General features: G+C 41.9%; 1 protein-coding gene across 1 annotated transcript in view; it reads left to right on the top strand.

The window, feature by feature from the left end:
* Nucleotides 1-20,114, top strand: part of LONP2 (lon peptidase 2, peroxisomal) — an 83,380-nt gene that overhangs the window by 35,021 nt on the left and 28,245 nt on the right. Inside the window, exons 9-11 of the mRNA XM_084756004.1 lie at nucleotides 3,271-3,421; nucleotides 4,663-4,789; nucleotides 9,563-9,696. Coding sequence (XP_084612130.1) covers nucleotides 3,271-3,421; nucleotides 4,663-4,789; nucleotides 9,563-9,696 — 412 coding nt within the window. The remainder of the gene's footprint in view (nucleotides 1-3,270; nucleotides 3,422-4,662; nucleotides 4,790-9,562; nucleotides 9,697-20,114) is intronic.

Here is a 20,114-nt window from a genome sequence, read left to right as displayed (position 1 = left end):
ATAGTCCCCCCAACACACACACACCACCAACAACAACAACATCCACAGCCCCAAGATACACAGAGCAGAACTGATAGAGACAGGGAAAAGAGACAGCTGAACCACAATGTCACCACCCTACTTTCAGCCATGCTGGAAACTAACTAGACCCTGGGAGGAATAGGAAGCCCAGCCGCCCTGCGGCTTATGGAGCACTTTCTACACATTCTTCCTAAGCTCACATGGAGCATCCTCCAGGATAGGACACATGCTGTACCATGAAACACGCCACAGTAAAGTTAAAAGGATGAAAGCATACAGTGTTCTAAGGCACCACAGCAACTAGAAATCAATAATGGGAATTGGAGGAAGTCACAAATGCATGGAACTTAATACATTCCTGAGTAGTCCGTGGGCCAAAGAAGATACAGGAGAAATTGAAATTTCTTATCAAAAAAGGAAACAGCAAAGCAAATGTGCTCAAGTAGAGGATGTTAGACTCTGTGTTCTCAGCACTTGCTCTGAATTCATAACTTACAATTCCAATGTCTACTATATTATCCTAGAATGACACTTAAACTATTTCTTAAATTTGGTGTTTATTAGAGTTCATTTTTATAAATATTTAAACTTTGAGAAAGCTAACGTTTTGAGATCCTCCAGTTAAAAAGTGTCCTGCCAAAGCTGCAGTAAGCTACATGCAGGTGTTGGTCCAACACCTTCCACAGGATACTGGGAGATGGCCTATTCACTGGTCTCTACTGTGTCCCTCACAGGAATCCTGGTTCTGGCGGATACTCTGCGGCTCTTGTTTGACCTGAAACCAGTTTATGCCTCCTTGACCATCCATTCCTCTGGCTAGGGGCATGGACCTCTGACCTTGAGAACCCTGACCTAAACACACACACACACACACACACACACACACACACACACACAGAAGGTACAACGTTTATATGCTTCCATAATAGACAAATGAGGTCAGAATTTGCTAACAAATTATGAGCAAGGAGGGTACCATGAGACAGAGGGCAGTCTTATCCTGGGTCAAATGAAGTAGCAGACAAGAAGAAAAAACAGACAATTGACAGGGTATGCAAAGGAATAGCTGTGGACTGCTTTATAGTCAGGAGCAGATGTGTAAGTGGTCACTTTAAAGAAAGCAATGAGAAAGAATCTTCTTGGGCCTTTTCTGATCGCACATGGCAGTCTTATGGCTTTTAGATTGCCCATAATAAATACACCAAGGCTTTAAAAACAAAAGCAGCCAACGAGCATCTTATTCCCCAATTTTTTCTTTTTAATGTTTTGTTTCGTTTTGTTTTGTATGTTTGATGCCGAGAATAGAACTCAGGGCCTTACACTTGCTGTATAAGTTTCTACCACTGACTGCATGCCCAGCCCTCTTGTAGGGTGTTTTTGGTCACCATATTAGTCCCAACTGATATTCCTGCATCATGCAGCTGCAGTGTTAAACAGTTGTCACTGATTGCTGGAATAGAACTTAGGACAAAAATGGAGAGCTTTTCAGAGAACATACCCTGTGGGCCAAATACCAGCAATTCTCCAGGGGTGGCGCTAGAGAGCTCTAATTCTGCTGTGCCCCATGGTGGTTTCTCGGCTACAGGTTCCCTCACAAAGCTGGTGGTTTCCCAGGCTTCTGTTAATTTGGGAAACGGAAAGGGAGGTGGAGTTAAAATAAGTTTAAATACCACAGCACTTGAACCCCTTGCAGGGATCCAGTGTTTTCCTGAAATATGCAGCACTCAGGTTGTTCCAGGTTGGAACAGGATATCTGAGAAGGTCGGTTTGGCTTTTTTGCTGGCAGGCTGGCTTCCTGCTTTTATGGAGGAGCAGAGTTTTGGAGTTCCTGGCTCTGCTTCACCCCACTGAAGCTTTAAATGATGTCCTTGCTTGCTTTTGACACTTTTATTATGTTTATCTCCTGTTTAGATAACACATATCTTCATTTTTTTTTTTTCAAAAAAATTCTCTGAAGGAATGCAACAGCAGAATAGATGAACTTGCCGTCAAGCGTGAGGGCGAGCAGTAAAAAGCAAAGCTTCCTTCTTCGTGTCTCTGCCTCCCAGGTGCTGGGATTAAAGATGTGCGCCGCCACACCTGGCCTGTGATGAGTACTTACGTCATGCAATCTCCATTTTGAATATGTATAGACCCTAGAGAGTTCTGGGTGAAAACACTGAAGGTTTGCAACATGTCTGAGGATTTGGTCAGCTTATAGCTCTATGTAGCTTGTGAACATGAGGGCCTGTAACTTGAAGTACATGAGCAATAGCGTGAAGATTATCTCTTTACTACAAAGTGTAAAGTTATACGAAACCTAATAAGGGGACCAGGGATATGGCTCAGCTGGTAGAGACACCTGCTGCCACCCAGACCCACGTGATGAAAGGAGAGGACTGATTCCCACACGCTGTCTTCTGACCCCCACAAGCGTGTTGTGACACACATGCATACATGTACAAATTTTTTTAATTAATTGGGTAATTAAGACTAATTATTAAAATAGCTATTGCAAGATGGGCACACCTATAATTCCAGCACTTGCACAGACACAGGTAGGCAGATCTCTGTGAGTTCAAGGCTAACCTGGTCTACAAAACCAGTCCAGGCTAGCCAAAGGGTACAGAAGGAAACTCTGTCTTGAAAATAAATAAATACCTAAATAAATAAATAAATAAATAAATAAATAAATAAAATATTGCATCAGGTTAACTATTTTTGAGGTTTATTGGTGCTTTAAGTCAATATCTCATTGTGCTACATCTGAATACAGTAACAATTTATATAAGTTTATTTTATTTGGAATTGCCCTTCCAGGTAAAGAATTTATACCAGACATCAGATAATGTTTGAAGAATAATCTGCTAGTTATTAATTTACCTAAGAATTTGAAAATAATGTGCATATTTACCTTATATTACAATTATGTTACCAAAAGTAAAAGTGGTTCTGCAGTGTAGGTCACTTGTGATGCACATGAGCTGGTAGTACAGAGATCTGAGGACAGAGCTCGGCAGTGCAGCAGTTGTGTCTTGTGTTGGTAAGCCCCCTGTGCTTCCGGTTATTTTGATAGTAGAACGAACATGTGACATTTTTTAAAGGATTTAGAATATGAGGAGGTTAGTTTTTTTTTTTCCTTATTCCTATGTTTATTAGCTAATTCTGTTGCACAGAAGTATCAGCCTTGCTGATAGAATGAGTGGGCTTTAGTTGGTGGAACTTTCTTTTGGAACTAAGTTTATTTAAATGTTAATTGTTCTTTCCTAGGTGTTGGATCCTGAGCAAAACCATAACTTCACAGATCACTATCTGAATGTGGCCTTTGACCTTTCCCAAGTTCTCTTCATAGCCACTGCCAACACCACTGCTACTATCCCTCCTGCCTTGCTGGACAGGATGGAGGTCATTCAGGTCCCAGGTACGGCGTTCATAGTATCCACGCCCACCTTGACATTCCCTCTAAAATCGGTCCGTTAATGGGCTGTCAGTCACTGCTCAGCCTGGAGAAACTGCACACAGGGTACACAGGGTATAAACCATCTTTTCTGTAGAGTCAGGGTCAAACAACAGGAGTGTGTCTGTCTGTACCATGACAGGTAAGGGCCATGTATGTTCTGGAAGACATCAAGCCAGAGTCAGTGTCGACTTCACATTCAGCTCCAGCGTTGCCTTCCCAGAACTGCAGATGGAAAGGATTTATTTATATAAAACCAATGTCTAAAACCCAGTTACAGCTTCTCTCTGTAAGGTTTTTGAAGGCTGTCCCTACCCCACCCCCACCCCCCACCCACTCAAATGCTGCACAGTATTTGACTCTCCTAACTTTCTCCTGGAGGCCTCTGGCCTCACTCTCACCTAAAAAGCTCATGGTGCTTCCAGGCTGTGCTCTTCTTCCCGCAGATGATGTCAAATAGTTACACAGTTGTTTGTGTTTTCCAGCCCTATCTTCTCTTCATTGCAGTGTAAAAAAAAAAAAAAATATATATATATATATATATATTTTTTTTTTTTGTTGTTGTTGTTATACTCAGATCCTAACCTTTTCACTTATTTGCTCAAAATTATTTTGCCTTAAAAGAGATCCAACATCAGTGAGTATTCACTTAGTAAAAATAAGGTAGATGGAAATATATTCTAATTTTAAATGTGGCAATATATTTTTCATTCTAAACCTTTTTACTCATCTGTAAATGTTAATTGAATGTCTCAATTACCAGCAAACCTTGTAGATTCTTTTATTTAGTTTTCAAATGTGGTGAAGTAAAACACTGCCTTTGTGGGGTTTGTTTGGTTTTGCTTTTGCTTTTGCTTTTGCTTTTTCGAGACAGGGTCTCTGTGTAACAGCCCTGGCTGTCCTGAACTCACAACCATCTGTAATTCCAATTCCAAGAGATCCTACACCGTCTTCTGGTTTCTGTGGGCACCAGGCATACACATGGTACATAAGCATACACATGGTACATAAGCATACACATGGTACATAAGCATACACATGGTACATAAGCATACACATGGTACATAAGCATACACATGGTACATAAGCATCCATGCAGCCAAAACATTCATCCACATAAAATAAAGTAAATAAATTTTAAAAACCAAAGACAATGTGGCATTGTAGAAGCCTGGTGGATAATTACAGAACACAGTCTCTTCCAGGGTATACACAGGAGGAGAAGATAGAGATTGCCCATCGGCACCTGATCCCTAAGCAGCTGGAACAACACGGCCTGACCCCTCAGCAAATTCAGATCCCTCAGCTTACCACTCTGGCCATCATTACCAGGTCAGTCATCTTGAAGATGAGTTTTTGGGTTTTTTTTGTTTTGTTTTGTTTTTTCGGGTGGGGGGTGTTGTTTGGTTGGTTGGCTGGTTGGTTTTTGGGTTGGGTTGTTGTTGTTGTTGGTTGGTTAGTTTTTGTTTTTTCTTTTTTCTTTTTCTTTCTTTTTGTTTTTGTTTTTGTTTTTGAATCAGAGTTTCTCTATGTAGCCCTGGCTGTCCTTTGACTCACTCTGTAGACCAGGCTGGCTTCAAACTCACGGAGATCCACCTGCCCCTGTTTCATTTCCCAAGTTCTGGGATTAAAGTTGTGTGCCACCGCTACCCGGCTAAAGATAGAATTTTTTTTTTCCATGCCAGTAATTTACTGAAGGTCCATGCACTGAAGAAATAGTTAGCTGGCATCCCAGAACATGAATTCCTCTAGCAGCTGAAAGCAGTGGCCATTGCTATGGTTAGCTCTGGAAGAAGAAGAATTTCATAGTGAAACCATGTGGAATTGTCTTCATTGAAAATGATCGTTGTTGAGCTAGAACTTCTATTTTGCCACAATAGCAAACTAAGAGATTAATATAGCAGATTAAGAGCCAAGGAGAGATGGCTCAGAGGTTAAGAGCACTGCCTGCTCTTCCAAAGGTCCTGAGTTCAATTCTCAGCAACCACATGGTGGCTCATAACCATCTATAATGAGATCTAGTGCCCTCTCCTGGTGTGCAAGTGTTATATGCAGGCAGAACACTCACATAACAAATAAATCTTTAAAGAAAAAAGAACCAAATTCATGAAAAATAAAAAAGTGCTTTTTTTATGCATATGGTAGCACACACCTTTAATCCCAGCATGGAGGCAGAGGCAGGCAAATCCCTTAGTTCTAGGCCAGTTCTAAGTTGGTCTACAGAACAAGTTCCAATACAGCCAGGACTACACAGAGAAACCCTGTCTCAGGAGAAAAAACAGCAACAACAAAACCCTCAAATCAAGCTGCTATTTTCAGACACCCATTTTAGGTTGTTCATCTTTTTCTTTTCTTCTCTGAGAGACTTTTTTAAAAAATCATCTTTGGGGGGCTGGAGAGATGGCTCAGAGGTTAAGAGCACTGTCTGCTCTTCCAGAGCCACATGGTGTCTCACAACCATCTGTAATGAGATCTGGTGCCCTCTTCTGGCCTGCAGGCGTACATGGAGGTAGAACACTGTATACATACATAATTAATAAATAAATCTTTAAAAAATAATAATAATAATCTTTGAAGTTTCTGGTGTTGAGACTGGAGCAATAGAGCATGTGCTTCCCCAAGCCTGCTACCAAGTGCTTAAGCCTGTAGCAAGTACCACATGAACTTTCTGAGTAGAGACTTCCATGATGGCACACACACACCTTTACTTCCAGCACTGAGAGACAGGCAGGTGGGTCTAGGCTCTGAGTTCGCGGCCAGCCTGGTCTACATAGTGAGTTCTAGGACAGCTAGAACTATATAGAGGGCGCCCGTCTGTCCCATGCCCCACCCTATCGACCCTCAAATGGGTAGAGTATTACATCATCTCATTTATAGGTCATGTGTTTGAATGAAAAATAGACCCTATTGGGAATTTATATTGGCCATAACCTCACAATTTTCATGGCTCACTATTACGGATTGCTTGCATGATCCAACAGCTGGGGTCTGCCAAGAACTCCAACAGTCCTTTCCTAGTAACTGTTGTTTTCAAGAAATGTGAACTTTCTCTTCATGCTTGGCCTCTCTGACTGGTTGATGGTCTGTGCCAACTTTTTCCTAGCTCTATTTAGTTATATGCAGAAAGGAGGACTAAACCTGACCCAAGAGTTTCTTTCTCTTAATTTGTTTTGACATAAAGTTTGTGGATAATGCCAGAAGAAATAAATCGAGTGATTAGCCAAAGTCTTCCAGCAGTGACATTACTATGGACTTATAACAATCTCCTTGAACCTTTATGCTAGTGTCTACATCTGAAAAGGGGACATGCGTGAGAAGACACCTGGCTTGCCTACTTCTGAGGGTGATGCTGGAGAGTTCATTATTTGTAGTTCCCAATGACTGCCTTTTATACATGTGTTAGATCAAACCATGAGCTCATAAAAGCTGTAGACACTAGGGACTTTCTTGAACACTCTTATTGCTTTTAATGCTTAAAACAGAATACAACAGCAGACAGTGCACTGGACACTATTCCGTTTGAGCTCTAGGCACTTAGAGTTGCCAGACATAGGAGACAGAGTATCATGGCCAGACCCTTTCATCCTTGCTGTGACCTCGAGTCATGGTCCTTGGTGTTCTAGTCCCCTCCTCTCCCCACACCCTGATTGTTGTATGTTTTCATAGTCACTGTCCTATGAATTTATACTCCTGCCTTACAGAGGCATCTGGGGCCTCTGGAATTTATCCTTCTGAAGTTAAAAAGAAATAGTCTCAGGTCTACATACTATAAATGAACCTCATCCTCAAACCAAGTGTTCCCTTTCTTTAACACTTCTCACAGCCTAAGGTCACAGATCAGTGACAGAATGTTTACATCCCGTGCATGAAGCCGGGTTCAGCCTCTAGTGTTGCCTCCCCTCCGCACAGTCCCTTCTGGTGGCTTTTAAGACTTCGCCTTCCTAATTAGTTGTCTCTTGAATGAGCATGGAGCCCTGCAGTCCTTTGTCCAGCTCCATTACTAAGCTGATGCTGAGGAAGACACACTAGTAATTTTTTCAAATTAATTTTCTAGTTAGGATTAAAAGAAATGAGTTTCCTGTGCGTTTTCATGCGTATGTGTCTTTTTGTTCTTGCCTGCTCCTTGGTGCTCCTTCCCTCGCTCTCCTCGTGGTCTCCTTCCCCTTTCACAGATTTCCTCTTATGCCTCCATGGCATGCCTCAGTTTCTCTCTTTACCCTTCTCTTAGTCCTCTTCCCCCTCTGCCCTCTCTCTCTTCTGCTGTCATCTCACACACACACACACACACACACACACACACACACACACAAACCCAAATCTAGATTCTGTATTTGAGAAAAATCATGTTATTCATTTTGAGCATGGCTTATGTAATTTAATGTGGGTGATTTCTAGGTGCATCCATTTTCCTGCAAGTGTCATCATTTCATTCTTCTTTACTGCTCAGTAAAATTCTGCTGTCTGTGTACCACCTTTTCCTAATCTATGTGTTGATGGACACCTCGGCTTCATGTTTCGTGTTTTGGCTACTGTTAGTACAACAATCAACATGGGTGTGTGAGAATCTCTGTGGCGTGTTGACTTATAGACCTGTGGTATCCACCCTGAAGTAATATAGCTGAACCATCTGGTAGTTCTAGCTTGGGTTTTATGAGGAACGTCTAGCTGTGGTTCTCTACCTGTGGGTTGTGACCCCTTTGAGAGTCAAATGACACATATCAGCTACCTTGCATATCATATATTTACATTATAATTTATAACACTAGCAAAATTAATGTTATAACACTAGCAACAGAAATAAATTTTTGATGGGGGGAGGGGTCACCACAACTTGAGGAACTGTATTAAAGGTTCATAGCATTAGGAAGGTTGAAACCCACTGCTCTACACAGACTTTCCTATGGTCTACCTTCTCATCAGCATCCCTACATCCTCACCAGCATCTGTTGCTTTCTTGATGACTGCTGTTCTAATTGGGTGAGATGAAGTCTCAGTGCAGTTTTAATTTGCATTTCCTGCTGCCCCTGAATGTTGAACACTGTTTTAGGTTTTAGTTTGGGTTTTTTGATTTTTCGAGACGGTTTCCCTGTGTAGCCTTGGCTGTCGTATAACTCGCTCTGTAGGCCAGGCTGGCCTCGAACTCAGAGATCCACTTCCCTCTGCCTCCCTGAGTGCTGGGATTGCAGGTGTGCACCACCAGCAGCCTGTTTTAGATTTTTATTAGCCATTTGTGTTTCTTGTTTTGAGAACTGTCTAACTCATTAGCCTATTTCTTGGTTAAGTTTTCTGGGTTAATTGGTTGGGGCTTTTGTTTGTTTTTTGTTTGTTTGTTTGTTTCATTGTATATATATATGTGTGTGTGTGTATGTGTGTGTATGACAGTATACCAATTAGCCCAGGCTGGCTTCCAGCTCATGAGGATGACTCTGATCCTTCCAAGTGCTGGGATTGCAGGTGCCACCAAGCTCTGATCAATTTCTCTGATTCCTTAAGCAGTATTTCAAAACAATAAATGTGGCACAAAATTACATTGACAAATTATGATCAGTAAGCTCCTTAATACAACACCAAGAAATAAGTGGCATTTAATGTACTGCCAGATTTATTTCAGGTGTTTAAATTGCAGAGCCAAAGATTGAATTTTAGATAAAGGGTAAAAGTTTGAGATATTATATCTAAGAAAATAGTTGTGGCTGAAAAGGCACCTTAATGTTTAAAAAATGTTAATTTTAATGAAATGTGTCATGTGTAGAAAAGTTAGGGTTTTTTTTTAAAGATTTACTTATTTATCACCTACACAGTGTTTTGCCTGCATGTACACTAGAGGAGGGCCTCGGATCTTTTTATAGATGGCTGTGAGCCACCATGTGGTTGCTGGGAACTGAACTCAGGACCTTTGGAAGAGCAAGCAGTGCTCTTAACCTCTGAGCTATTCTCCAGCCCTAGGTTATTTTGGGGTTTTTTTTGTTTTTTGTTTTTTTGTTGTTGTTTTTTTTTTAATTAACTTTCAAGTCGACATTGTTTCTTTAGTGGAGTGTGGTTGTTTCTGTTTTACTTATTTACAGGTGATGTTCACCCAAAAGTAAAATGTTTTTATCGTAACAGATACACCAGAGAAGCCGGAGTCCGTTCTCTAGACAGAAAGTTTGGGGCTATTTGCCGGGCCGTTGCAGTGAAAGTTGCAGAAGGACAGCATAAGGAAGCCAAGCAGGACCGTTCTGATGCGACTGATGGAGAAGGTTTGTGCTTTGTTCTGGTGTTCTTGGTCTGGCAGCTGAAGGAAAATGGCATTATCCATTGAGTGTGGAGCGAGGAGGGTATCACATAGTCCTTGACACATTACCAGTAATGTGTCCACTGAGTATGGAATAACATAAGGTTTGGTGGGTTTTGCAAGATTTTTTGTTTGTTTGTTTTGTTTTACAAATAGGAAGGAGTTAACTCTTCTTCAATATATTATTCAGTATTACTACTTAAATGACAGAGTAATTTTCTCCAGATTGCTACAGTGGTACACTTTACATAGGGTTTTGTGTTCTCTCTTTGGACTGGTGCAGGCAATTTTTAAATACTTGAATAATTTAATATAAAGTTGTTAGGAGCCAGATGTGAAGACACACACCTATAATCATAGTACTTCTGAGGCTGATGCAAGTTCAAGGCCAGCCTGGTCTACATAGTAAGAGCCTGTCTTTGAAAATACCAATGATAATAATATATATATTTTTTTAAACCTAAGCTTTTCTGACAGTAATACCCTAGGGAGAATTTTGCTATTGCAGTTATTCAAATGTGTGTGTTTTCTTTGTTTCCCAGTTAAAGTGTGTGATCATCTTGCCCCTGAACTTTAAGGAGATTACACCATCACAGGATGTTGTTATATAATTTGCCAAAACTTGCTTTGGTAACATTCAGTGGTGTGGAACTGAAAATTACTCCATATGAAACAGATTTATTAGAGTTCAGCCATTTCCAAAACTCTTTCCAGAATGTAGCTAGGTGAATGTGAGAGAAGAACTGTACTTTGTGGTAGCCTTGGTAGACCGGATGGGGGTTTTAGTACACGGAAGGGTAGGTACTCACATGACCCTCCTGAGTCTGTATAATCCCACTTTGCCTCGAACCTCATTGGTTCATTCTTTCCATGTTAGCTGAATTGGAACGATACAGTTATGCTATGTAGAATGTAAATATTGAAGTCTAATTGTTTTGTTTTGGGTTTTTTGTTTGGTTGTTTTTTGTTTTTTTGTCTTTCCAGATAGGGTTTCTCTGTGTAGCTCTGGCTATCCTAGACTCACTCTGTAGGCCAGGCTGGCCTTAAACTAACTGAGATCCTCCTGCCTCTGCATCCCTGAGTGCTGGGATTATAGTCATGCACCACCACCCCTGGCTCTTATAAGGACATAAAACTTGTATTGTCCTTTATATGGTTTGGGTCTCCCAAGTTTCTGTATTGGAAATTTAGCTCTGGCATCACAGTGTTGTGAGGTGGGGACTTTTCAGAAGCTGGTGAGAAGCTAGGGAGGTAGCTCAGTGGTGGCTTGCATGGGTCCATAGCCCTGGGTTCTGCCTGAGTAAGTCATGAGGACTGGATTAATGCCCTGTCTTGAGGAAGTGGATTTAATGCTACAGTAGTAGATTTCTGGTGATGGGTGAGTTTGGGACCCCTTCATCTCGTCTCTCAGGAGCTCCTGTCATGGGATCTCTCTGCCATGCTGCATGTAGGCCTTCCTTGACATAGTTCTTTGCTCTTTGACTCCTCAGCCTCCAAACTCCAGTCAAGCACATTTTTATTCACTGTAAATTACCTAGTCTGTGGCATTCTGTCATAGCAGCGCAAACAGGCTACATCAATTCTCGCTCATACTTTCAGGGATATGCCAAGTTGTTGAGCCATTTTAGGAATTTATAGCTCAAATCAATTTATTGTTGATCACCCTTCCCAACGGTAGACATTGAGGTTTCTGGTTTCCCTAACCTGCAACAATTTTATTGTATTTTTTTCTGTTTATATTATATTTTCCAAAATTTTATAAGCATCCCTTTATCAGTTATCTTCATTCTTACCTCCTTAAGAGTTTGTACTTTTTCATTTCCAATCATTTTAGTAGGCATTCAGTGGAATTTGGTAGAAGAATTATAAAGACATATTCCGATTACACTTTGTAGAAATTGTAGTTGTACAGCCTGTCTTAGGCGAGCCAATGCCTATGAACAGAGAAGGCCATGCAAAGACATAGCGTGGCTCTCGCTGGACTCTGAAGAGTCAGAGCTAGGCTTTTCCTGCACTCTCACATGCTCAGCCTTCGGCCGTCTAAACCTCTGGCCTTTTGTTGTATCTGTGATATAATAGAAGTGAAATGTATCCATTTGGGAAATTATGTTTAAGATTTTTAAATGGTGTTTTTAGAATTTTTAATATATTCAGAGGTGTTAAATTGAATTTTCCATAGTTATAATGGAGTTTAATGTTTATATATATATATATATATATATATATATATATATATATATATATATATATATATAGCCATTAGCATATTTCTTTATGTAGTGTTCTGCCCGCCAGAAGAGGGCACCAGATCTCATTATAGATTGTTGTGAGCCACCATGTAATTGCTTGGAATTGAACTCATGACCTTTGGAAAAACATACAGTACTCTTAACCTCTGAGCCATCTCTCTAGCCCCCCATTAGCATATTTATTTGTTCTTATCTTAACAAATATTCAAGAACTCATTCAAGAAGCTGTGAACTGCTTATGAACATAAAAGGGTTTTGGTTTTGTTTTTTATTTAAGTTTGTTTATTTTTAACTTACTCACTTTACATCCTGAATGTAACCCCCTCCCTTGCCTCCTCCTGGTCCCACCTTCCCTCCCTCCCTCTCCCCCCCCCCACTCCCCTTCCCCTAGTCCTCAGAAAGGGGGATCCTTTCCTTCTGACCAGAAAGGGGAAGCCCTGCCTTCTGACCCCAGCCCATCAAGTCTCATCAAGACTGCCTGCATCCTCTTCCTCTGTGGGCTGGCATAGCCTCCCTACCAGGGGGAAGTGATCCATGAGTGGGCACCAGGGTCCATGTCAGAAGCAGCCCTTCCTCCCACATTACAGGCCTCACATGGAGGCTGTGTTCTATTGGCTACATCTGCATGGAGAGGTCTAGGTCCTCTCCATGCATGATCCTTGGTTGATTAATGAGCCTCTGTAGGTCCCCCTGGGCCCATATTTGTTGGCTCTGTTGTCCTTCTTGTAGTGTTCCTGTCCCCTTCAGGACCTTCTGTCCCCTAGACATAAAGTTTTTACTTGGGTTCCTGTTGTTTTGTTTTGTTTTTTAATTACAGGTTATCTTGTACATGATCAAATAGTTAAGGAAATTTGGGTAGTTAAGCTATTACCTAAGGTACCTAAATGCATCCTTTCCTCACCCCACCCCACCCCCAGTTTTCCAAGACAGGGTTTGTCTGTGTAGCCTTGGCTGTCCTGGACTCGATTTTTAGACCAGGCTGACCTTGAACTCCTTGACCTCTGCCTCCTGAGTGTGAGCTAGGATTAAAGGTGTGCGCTGCCGCTGCCGCCACACCCAGCTTAAATGCCTTAAGTTAAGAAGACATTTGTCTTTCAGATACTTTGGTTCTGGTCCTTGTCAGAGGCAGAGACACAGCCATAGGGGCTCTGATACCAAGAGATAAAGGCTGTCCTCAGACATAGTAGAGTAACCACAAGAAATATAATTACAACATATAAAGAATATAATGTAACTATAATAAATGTTGTTTGTGACCTCAAACAAACCAAAAGGGAATTTTCTACAAAAGAATCTGCATTAGGTTTTCATGCCAAAACTTCAAATGCAATTCAGTAACTAAGCGTTTCTGATTAGAAAATGGTTTCTTTAAAGTAGGAGCTATTTATTTAAAACAGTTGTTTCAGACATTTCAACTAATTCTGTGGGAGAGTTATTTTTAATGTTAGAAATAATGCTGGGCTCAGAGTCACTGCCAAGAAGAAAAGTAACTTCGGGCCATGAGCTTCAAAACAGGCAGGAGCCACCAGTGGTTTTAACAAGCTTTCTGGAGCAAACTCTGCAGCTCTGGTCTGTCAACAGTTGTCTTTATGTTTGTGAGATTATAGCGACAAACCGACAAACCAGCCACCTAGCAGTGGAGGGGCTGAGAACGCAGATGAGGTATGGTTGATAGTGTCAGGAGAGGGGTGTGACGCGTCAGTTAGCTGACAGCAGGCCTTCAAAAAAGCACGACGGCATTCCCGTTGCCTTTTCCCTCCTGGGGTACTAGTTGGGTTGAAGAATAAAAACACATGACAAAAGTCTTATTCTGATATTTTCCTGTCTTTTACTAACACAAATATTCCATGTGTCCAGCTTTACATCCTCTGTAGTTAGACTGCTTATTCAGGTACTTACGTGTCATCTGTTCCCAGTTACAGAAATGCCTGGTAAGGCTTTTCCTCAGAAGCTAGCCTTAACAGAGAAACTGTCCACTTTGATCTTCCTGTGATTCTTAAATCTCTTTCTCACATTTTCCAGTAAATACTTTTACTTGTCTCTTGGATTCTGGGAACAGACATATCATGCATCTGTGGTAAAGTGTGACTTGTCTTGTTTATTTGCAGTACTGGGGAGGTGGACCTAGAGCATTACACATACTAAGCAAGCTCTGTATTTTGAGCTATATCCTCAGAATATAAGTTTTTTCTCTTTTCTTTTTTCCACACGCCCTGCCCCCTTCCCTCTCCCTCCCCGCCACTTCCCCCTGCCTCTTCCTCTCCTGCCTCAGCCTCCTGAGTAGATGGAATTTCAGACTTGTACTACCTGATCTGATTTTTTTTTAAAATTGTTTACATATATTCATCTTAGGGTGTCCCAGCCTTTTGGAATGAGTGGACTAAGTTCTTTCATCAGTTTTAGAAAAATTATGACAGCTATTTTTTCACATATTCTTTCTCATTTTTTCCCATTTCCACTGGGACTCCAAGAAAAAACTATGCATGTCTCTTACCGTCTCCCTCCCCCCATTAATTTAGCTCTCTTAATTCAGTTGTGTTTTTTTGTTGCCCTCTTTTCCAGTTTATAACTGTTGTATTTTGTTATTTAAACCTATGGAATTAGTATTTTCAGAAATTGTGCTTTTTACTTTTTAAATGACCATTTAATTATAAGTGTATGTATATGTATACATACATACATGTATTTATCCTGATGAAATGTCCATTTAATTATCTATATGTGCATTTATGTTTTATGTTTATTTCCCCCAGTGGGTTCCTCATTGAAATTGTCTTTATATCTATCTGTCTGTCTATCTATCTATCATATCTTTTGGTTTCTTGAGACAGGGTTTCTCTGTGTAGCCCTGGCTGTTCTGGAGCAAGCTCTGTAAACCATGTTGGCCTCCGATCTCAGAAATTCTCCCACCTCCACCTCCCAAGTGCTGGGATTAAAGGGGTGCACCACCACTGCCTGGGCCTCTTTTTATCTCTTTAACCCATCACTCCCCTGTTTTCTTGGATACTCAGCATAGCATCCAGAGTGCCAGACTGAGCAATCAGCCATCTGATCCAGCTGTGAGTCTGTCTGTGTCTCCTGCCAGTTGTGGCTGCTACTGCTTTTGGGTGGGTATATTTGTTATTGTCTGTTTCTGTCTTGTTTCACTTTATTTCATGTCTTCCGTTTGTATGGAGCTGCTGGTCAAACCTAGGATCTCACAGGCGTCTACCACTGAGTTATGCCCCACCCCTATTTGTTGTTCTTCTTTTTAAAAACTTTATTCTGTTTCTTAGGATTTCTTTTTCTTCCTTCCTTATATTGGCAAATATAAAGGCTATAGCAATCACTGCTCTCTAAAAAGGGGAATATTTTCTGCTCACCAGTCACTAGGGGCCAGCAGTCCTTTTGATACTGTCAAGACTTCGTTTAGGACTATTCTATTTCTGGTTTAACCTTATTCCTAAAATATGTTCTTTACTGCTAGAGTATGGTTCTCTAAGAAGGCAGTTCTCACTGCTGCTAGGACCCCTTGCTTGTGAGTTGGCAGTTGCACTTCTAGTTGGGCCTTCGATTTCCAGTTGTTTTTCCTCCTGGGTTTCTGGGATCCCACCCTGAACATGCTTAAGTTAGGAGCGTGTCACATTTGGGAAGGATTTAAGTGGCAAGTTTCCCAGCTCCTTTGTCAAGGAAGGCAAAGAAAGCTGTTTTGACAACTTAACATCTCATAGTCACTTAAACCAAATCCCTAACTGAAAACACATCTTCTAAGCACTCTCCAGTGTGACAATGTGTAGTTCTAGCCCATGTCCCCAAGTCAGGAAAGAAAAAAAAGACATACTCTGGGTCTGGAGGATTGCAGCTCAGTGTCTGTAGTGCACATTTGGCCAGAAGACAGAAGTAGCAGGCTAGGCCACCCAGCACCTAGCATGTAAATAACCCGTTGGATGCAAATCCCACCATAGTGCTCCTGGGCAGACACTGTTCCTAACCTCTTTCATCCAGTTAGCAGACTCCTCTTTAAACTTGGCAGCATGTCTCCTAGTCCACAGGAGGATAGAGCTGTGCTTTCAAAGAGAAAAGGCTAGTGGTTGGATTTTATTTCCATGAAGACAGGCCTGTCTTCCTACAATAAACCCCCAATCCCTCTGCTGACCACAGAATACTGGGCTGGCAAGACCACAGCCTAGCTCTGTTGAGGACAGACTATATAGTCCAGTGTAAATCCTGTTTTGCCTGAGGTGTATTTTGATTTGTATTAGTCCCTTGGTATTAGTCCCATTGTCCTGCAGAAGGTGTACTTACAGTGGATCTGTCTAATGTAAATACTGTGTCTTAATACCTCAATGTGTCCCTCCTAAGCACCATCACAATGTAAAATGCATCAGAAGAAAAGATTTTAATTCTGCACCTTACAAGTTCTCACTCACTTACTTTAATTCTTGCAGCTGGCCTCAGCCTTGCCTGTAGACAGGAGTGGAGTAGGTGAAGGGATGGGAGTCCACCCCTGAGCTCATATTCTTAGGACAGGCTTCAGAGGCCCTCACGGAGTGCTGCTCTGCACTTTGTGTGTGATAGCTCACCCACCCACTGTGTGAGCTCCTCTCAGGACCCAGTTCTGCAGGAAGAGTTGGTCCTGTGGTGGCTGCTAGCTGTCTAGAGTTCTTTGTGGCTGCTTCCTGCCATTGACTCTTCAAGTTGAAAACATGTTGTGGGTATTTAAAGTGTAGTCCTTCCTAACCAAAACAGGAAGCTGTTCCTACAGGAAAATCAGGTGCTTCTTCTTCTTCTTCTTTTTTTTTTTTTCTAACTTCCTTTCTGACTAGTCTCCAAGTTTGAAGATTTCCATTCTCCTGTCTATTGCCCTAAGTTACATTGTTACATGGTAATGTAAAATAGCATATAGTCAGGCACCATGGGTCACACTCTAATCCCAGAGTTTAAGAGGCAGGAAGAAAGAGCATTGACAAGAATTTGAGGCTAACCTAGGCACCTTGTCTCAGAAAAGTAAGATAAATAAAAAACTAATATATATGATCGTCTTAGGTGGTAAGGTGTGTGCTTTGTGGTGTTTGTTTGGTTGGTTGGTTTGTTTTGTGGTTTTTGTTTTTGTTTGTTTGTTTGGTTTTTGGTTTTTTGAGACAGGGTTTCTCTGTATAATAGCCCTGGCTGACCTGAACTCACTTTATAGACCAGGCTGGCCTCGAACTCACAGCAGTCTGCCTGCCTCTGCCTCCCAAGTGCTGGGATTAAAGGCCTGAGCCACCATACCCACCTTGTGCAGCTTTTTGCTAAATCCTTTTTGTTGTCTTGTAGCAATCTTCTGCTTGTTACAGGATTTGTCTCTTGGATTTCAAATTACTTGTCAGTTACTTTGTAGCAAATTACCCTCAGCAATTTTAAATTCCTTATCATGCATTTAAGAACTACTTGTCAAGCATTTATTTCATGATTTCTATGGACCAGGAATCCAGGAACAGGAAAGATAACTGAGTAGCTGTGATTCAGGACTTGTCCTGAGGTTTTGTACTGAGACTGCAGGCAGCCACAAGCCCACCTTGGGAGTATCTGCTCACTCACAGTTGTTAGCCATGCCCAGTTCCCTCCTGTTGGCTAGTTCTTTTCTTTCCATGGGGCCTTTCCATGGGCTATAGGCATGGCAACTGGCTTGCCACCAGCGGCATATATTTATTACATTAGGTCAGAAAGGCAGGAAAAACCAGAGGCAGAATCGGCAACATTTCATAATACTGGTACCGCATTCTTTGGGTTGCACATACCACCTTTGATAGGCTGTGAAAGGGAACTGACTCACTAAAGATGTGAATGCTAGGCGATAGGGACAGGTTATTTGGGAGCCACCCAACAGACTCTCTCCCACCAGCTTGTTTATTTTATTCTGAAGAACCAGCCTTCCTCCATCTTAGGCTTAAAAGTCATCTTTCAGTAAAGACAAACTAGGTTCCTCCCTGTTTATGATTAAACCTCTGATTCTCGAGGATTGGGTTCTGCTCCACTGGTAACTTTACTACAAGTGGGTCTGCACTGCTTGTCCCAGGAATGACAGTCATGTCTTTGTTTCGGGAGGTCATTAGGACTAACTTGTTATGATGTTCTGCTCCTGTAACCCTGCCTATTTTGCCTGCCAAACCCCTCATTTGGAACCCCCTATGCCTGAGCTCTATAAAATCCTTGCCTCACCTCCAATGCTGACCCCGCCCTTAGGGGGAGGCATCTTGTGTGCACAGATTTTAAAAAGCTTACTTTAATTAATTACTTGCTTTAATTAATATGGCTATGATGATTTGGGTCAGCAATCTTTCTCCTCTCATCTTTGGAATTAACAGTTGCCTCCCTCATGTTTTACTTTTCTTTAGTTTTTGTTTATTTCATGCGGAAAATTGAGCTGAGGGCCTTACACTGCTTAGGCATGCACTCTACCAGGGAACTGTATTCGCAGACCAGGTTTAAATGTTTTATTAAAAAAAAAAAGCATCTACTATATGCTGCTCAGTTTATATCCCCTTTCTCTGCACATCATAAAGCTTGACAAAGGTTAAGCACAGGAGGAATTGGCTATCGGGAAAGGACCAGGATCATCCATCACACAATCATGCTCTGCCACAGCTAAGGAAGTTAAGTCTTGAATACTGAAGGATTAACAGGGCAAGGTGTACTCCTTGCAGTGTTTTATATTACAAGGTAGATTCAGGGGTCACATCTTGGTTTGATCTTTTTAAAGACCAACAGGCAGTGCTTTAGTCAGCTTTGCCACTGTGTTGCTAGCACCTGTTGCTGTGACAATGCCCCTGATGGAAGCAGGTGAAGAAAGGAAGGGTGGATTTTCCACCATTTAAGGGACAGTCAATCATGATGGTTGGGAGCTTTCAGCTGAGACTCCTAGGGTCTCCGATGGATCAGGAAGCAGAGAGCAAGGAATGCTGAGGGTTAAAGGGAGTGAGCATTTTGTAACCCGTCTGGCCTTGAGTGTACCATTCTCCTACCTCAGCCTCCCTAATACTAGAACTACAGACATATGCCACCACTCCCAGCAGTGTGCTACTTTGGAGTGACTATCCTCCAAGCCAAGCCACCACCATTTTGAGACACTCAGCCATATCCTCTTGTTCCCTGCTGCCTTTTGTGTGCAGCTCCACCTTGATTGCATGTGGCCTGGAGGCCTGGCTAAAGGACGTACACAGGGAAGACTAGAGGACGAGCGCCCCATCAGTGCGGATGCGGAGACACCTCCATCACTGCTGATAACGGTTTTGCAGTCATGGTTGTCAGGTTAGGAGCACCCACACCGCTGTAAGAAACCACCACCTAAGCTCCGTAAGAAAGCCAGTAGACGCATTGGTTCCCCACAGTGAACACTGCTGAATCACATCCTGCTTTGTCATTGGAACCCTAGGAGAAGGGGTAGATTGTGCCATGTCTCCACCGAGCAGGAGTCGTAGCAGCAAGAGCCCATGCGTATCTTCTCTGTATCCAGTTTCAGTGCCGAAGGGAGCCCAGTTTATTGCTGCTTTGGGAGGTGTTCATACAGCTAATCTCTGTTGATGCAGCCCTATTTCCCAGAGATTAATTAGTTTCGAATTCTAAAGAAATCCTGTGTTTGGCTGTTGATAGAGAGTAGACATTTCTGTGACACAGAAACATAAAGAATAGGTTTGGACCATTGTTAAGTGGCCTTGAGGGGAAGAAAAGTCTGTAAGACTCATAAGTAAATGAATCTTTAGCAAAAATTGAGACGATGCTTTCAGTGTGGATCTTGTTGTTCTTGTTTCAAGACATAAAAACTTCATTCATGGGGCTGGAGAGATGGTTCCGTAGTTAAGAGTTCTTGCTGTTCTTACAGAGGACCTAAGGTTTGCTTCCCAGAGCCCACATGGTGGCTCACAACCATCTGTAGCTCCACTCCAGAGGATTTGATGTCTGCTTCTGACTTCTGCAGGCACCAGGCACAAAAGTGGTAGTATAGTGACAATTCTGGAATTTTGGTTTCTTAAAAACAAAAAACAAAAAACAAAAAAACAGAAATATTATAAGAATATGCTTTTGCTTTAGTCCCAGGTGTGCTGATGTGGACGGAGCTGCTTCAAACTGTCCAAGTGTCTGCAGCAGTTGCCTGATTTGCCTTGTGCTCTAGCAG

This window comes from Acomys minous, assembly GCF_964271855.1.
Source record: "Acomys minous genome assembly, chromosome: 14".
Lineage (NCBI taxonomy): Eukaryota > Metazoa > Chordata > Mammalia > Rodentia > Muridae > Acomys > Acomys minous.
Note: the sequence above shows the minus strand (reverse complement) of the source record. Positions and strands in the feature narration are given on the sequence as shown.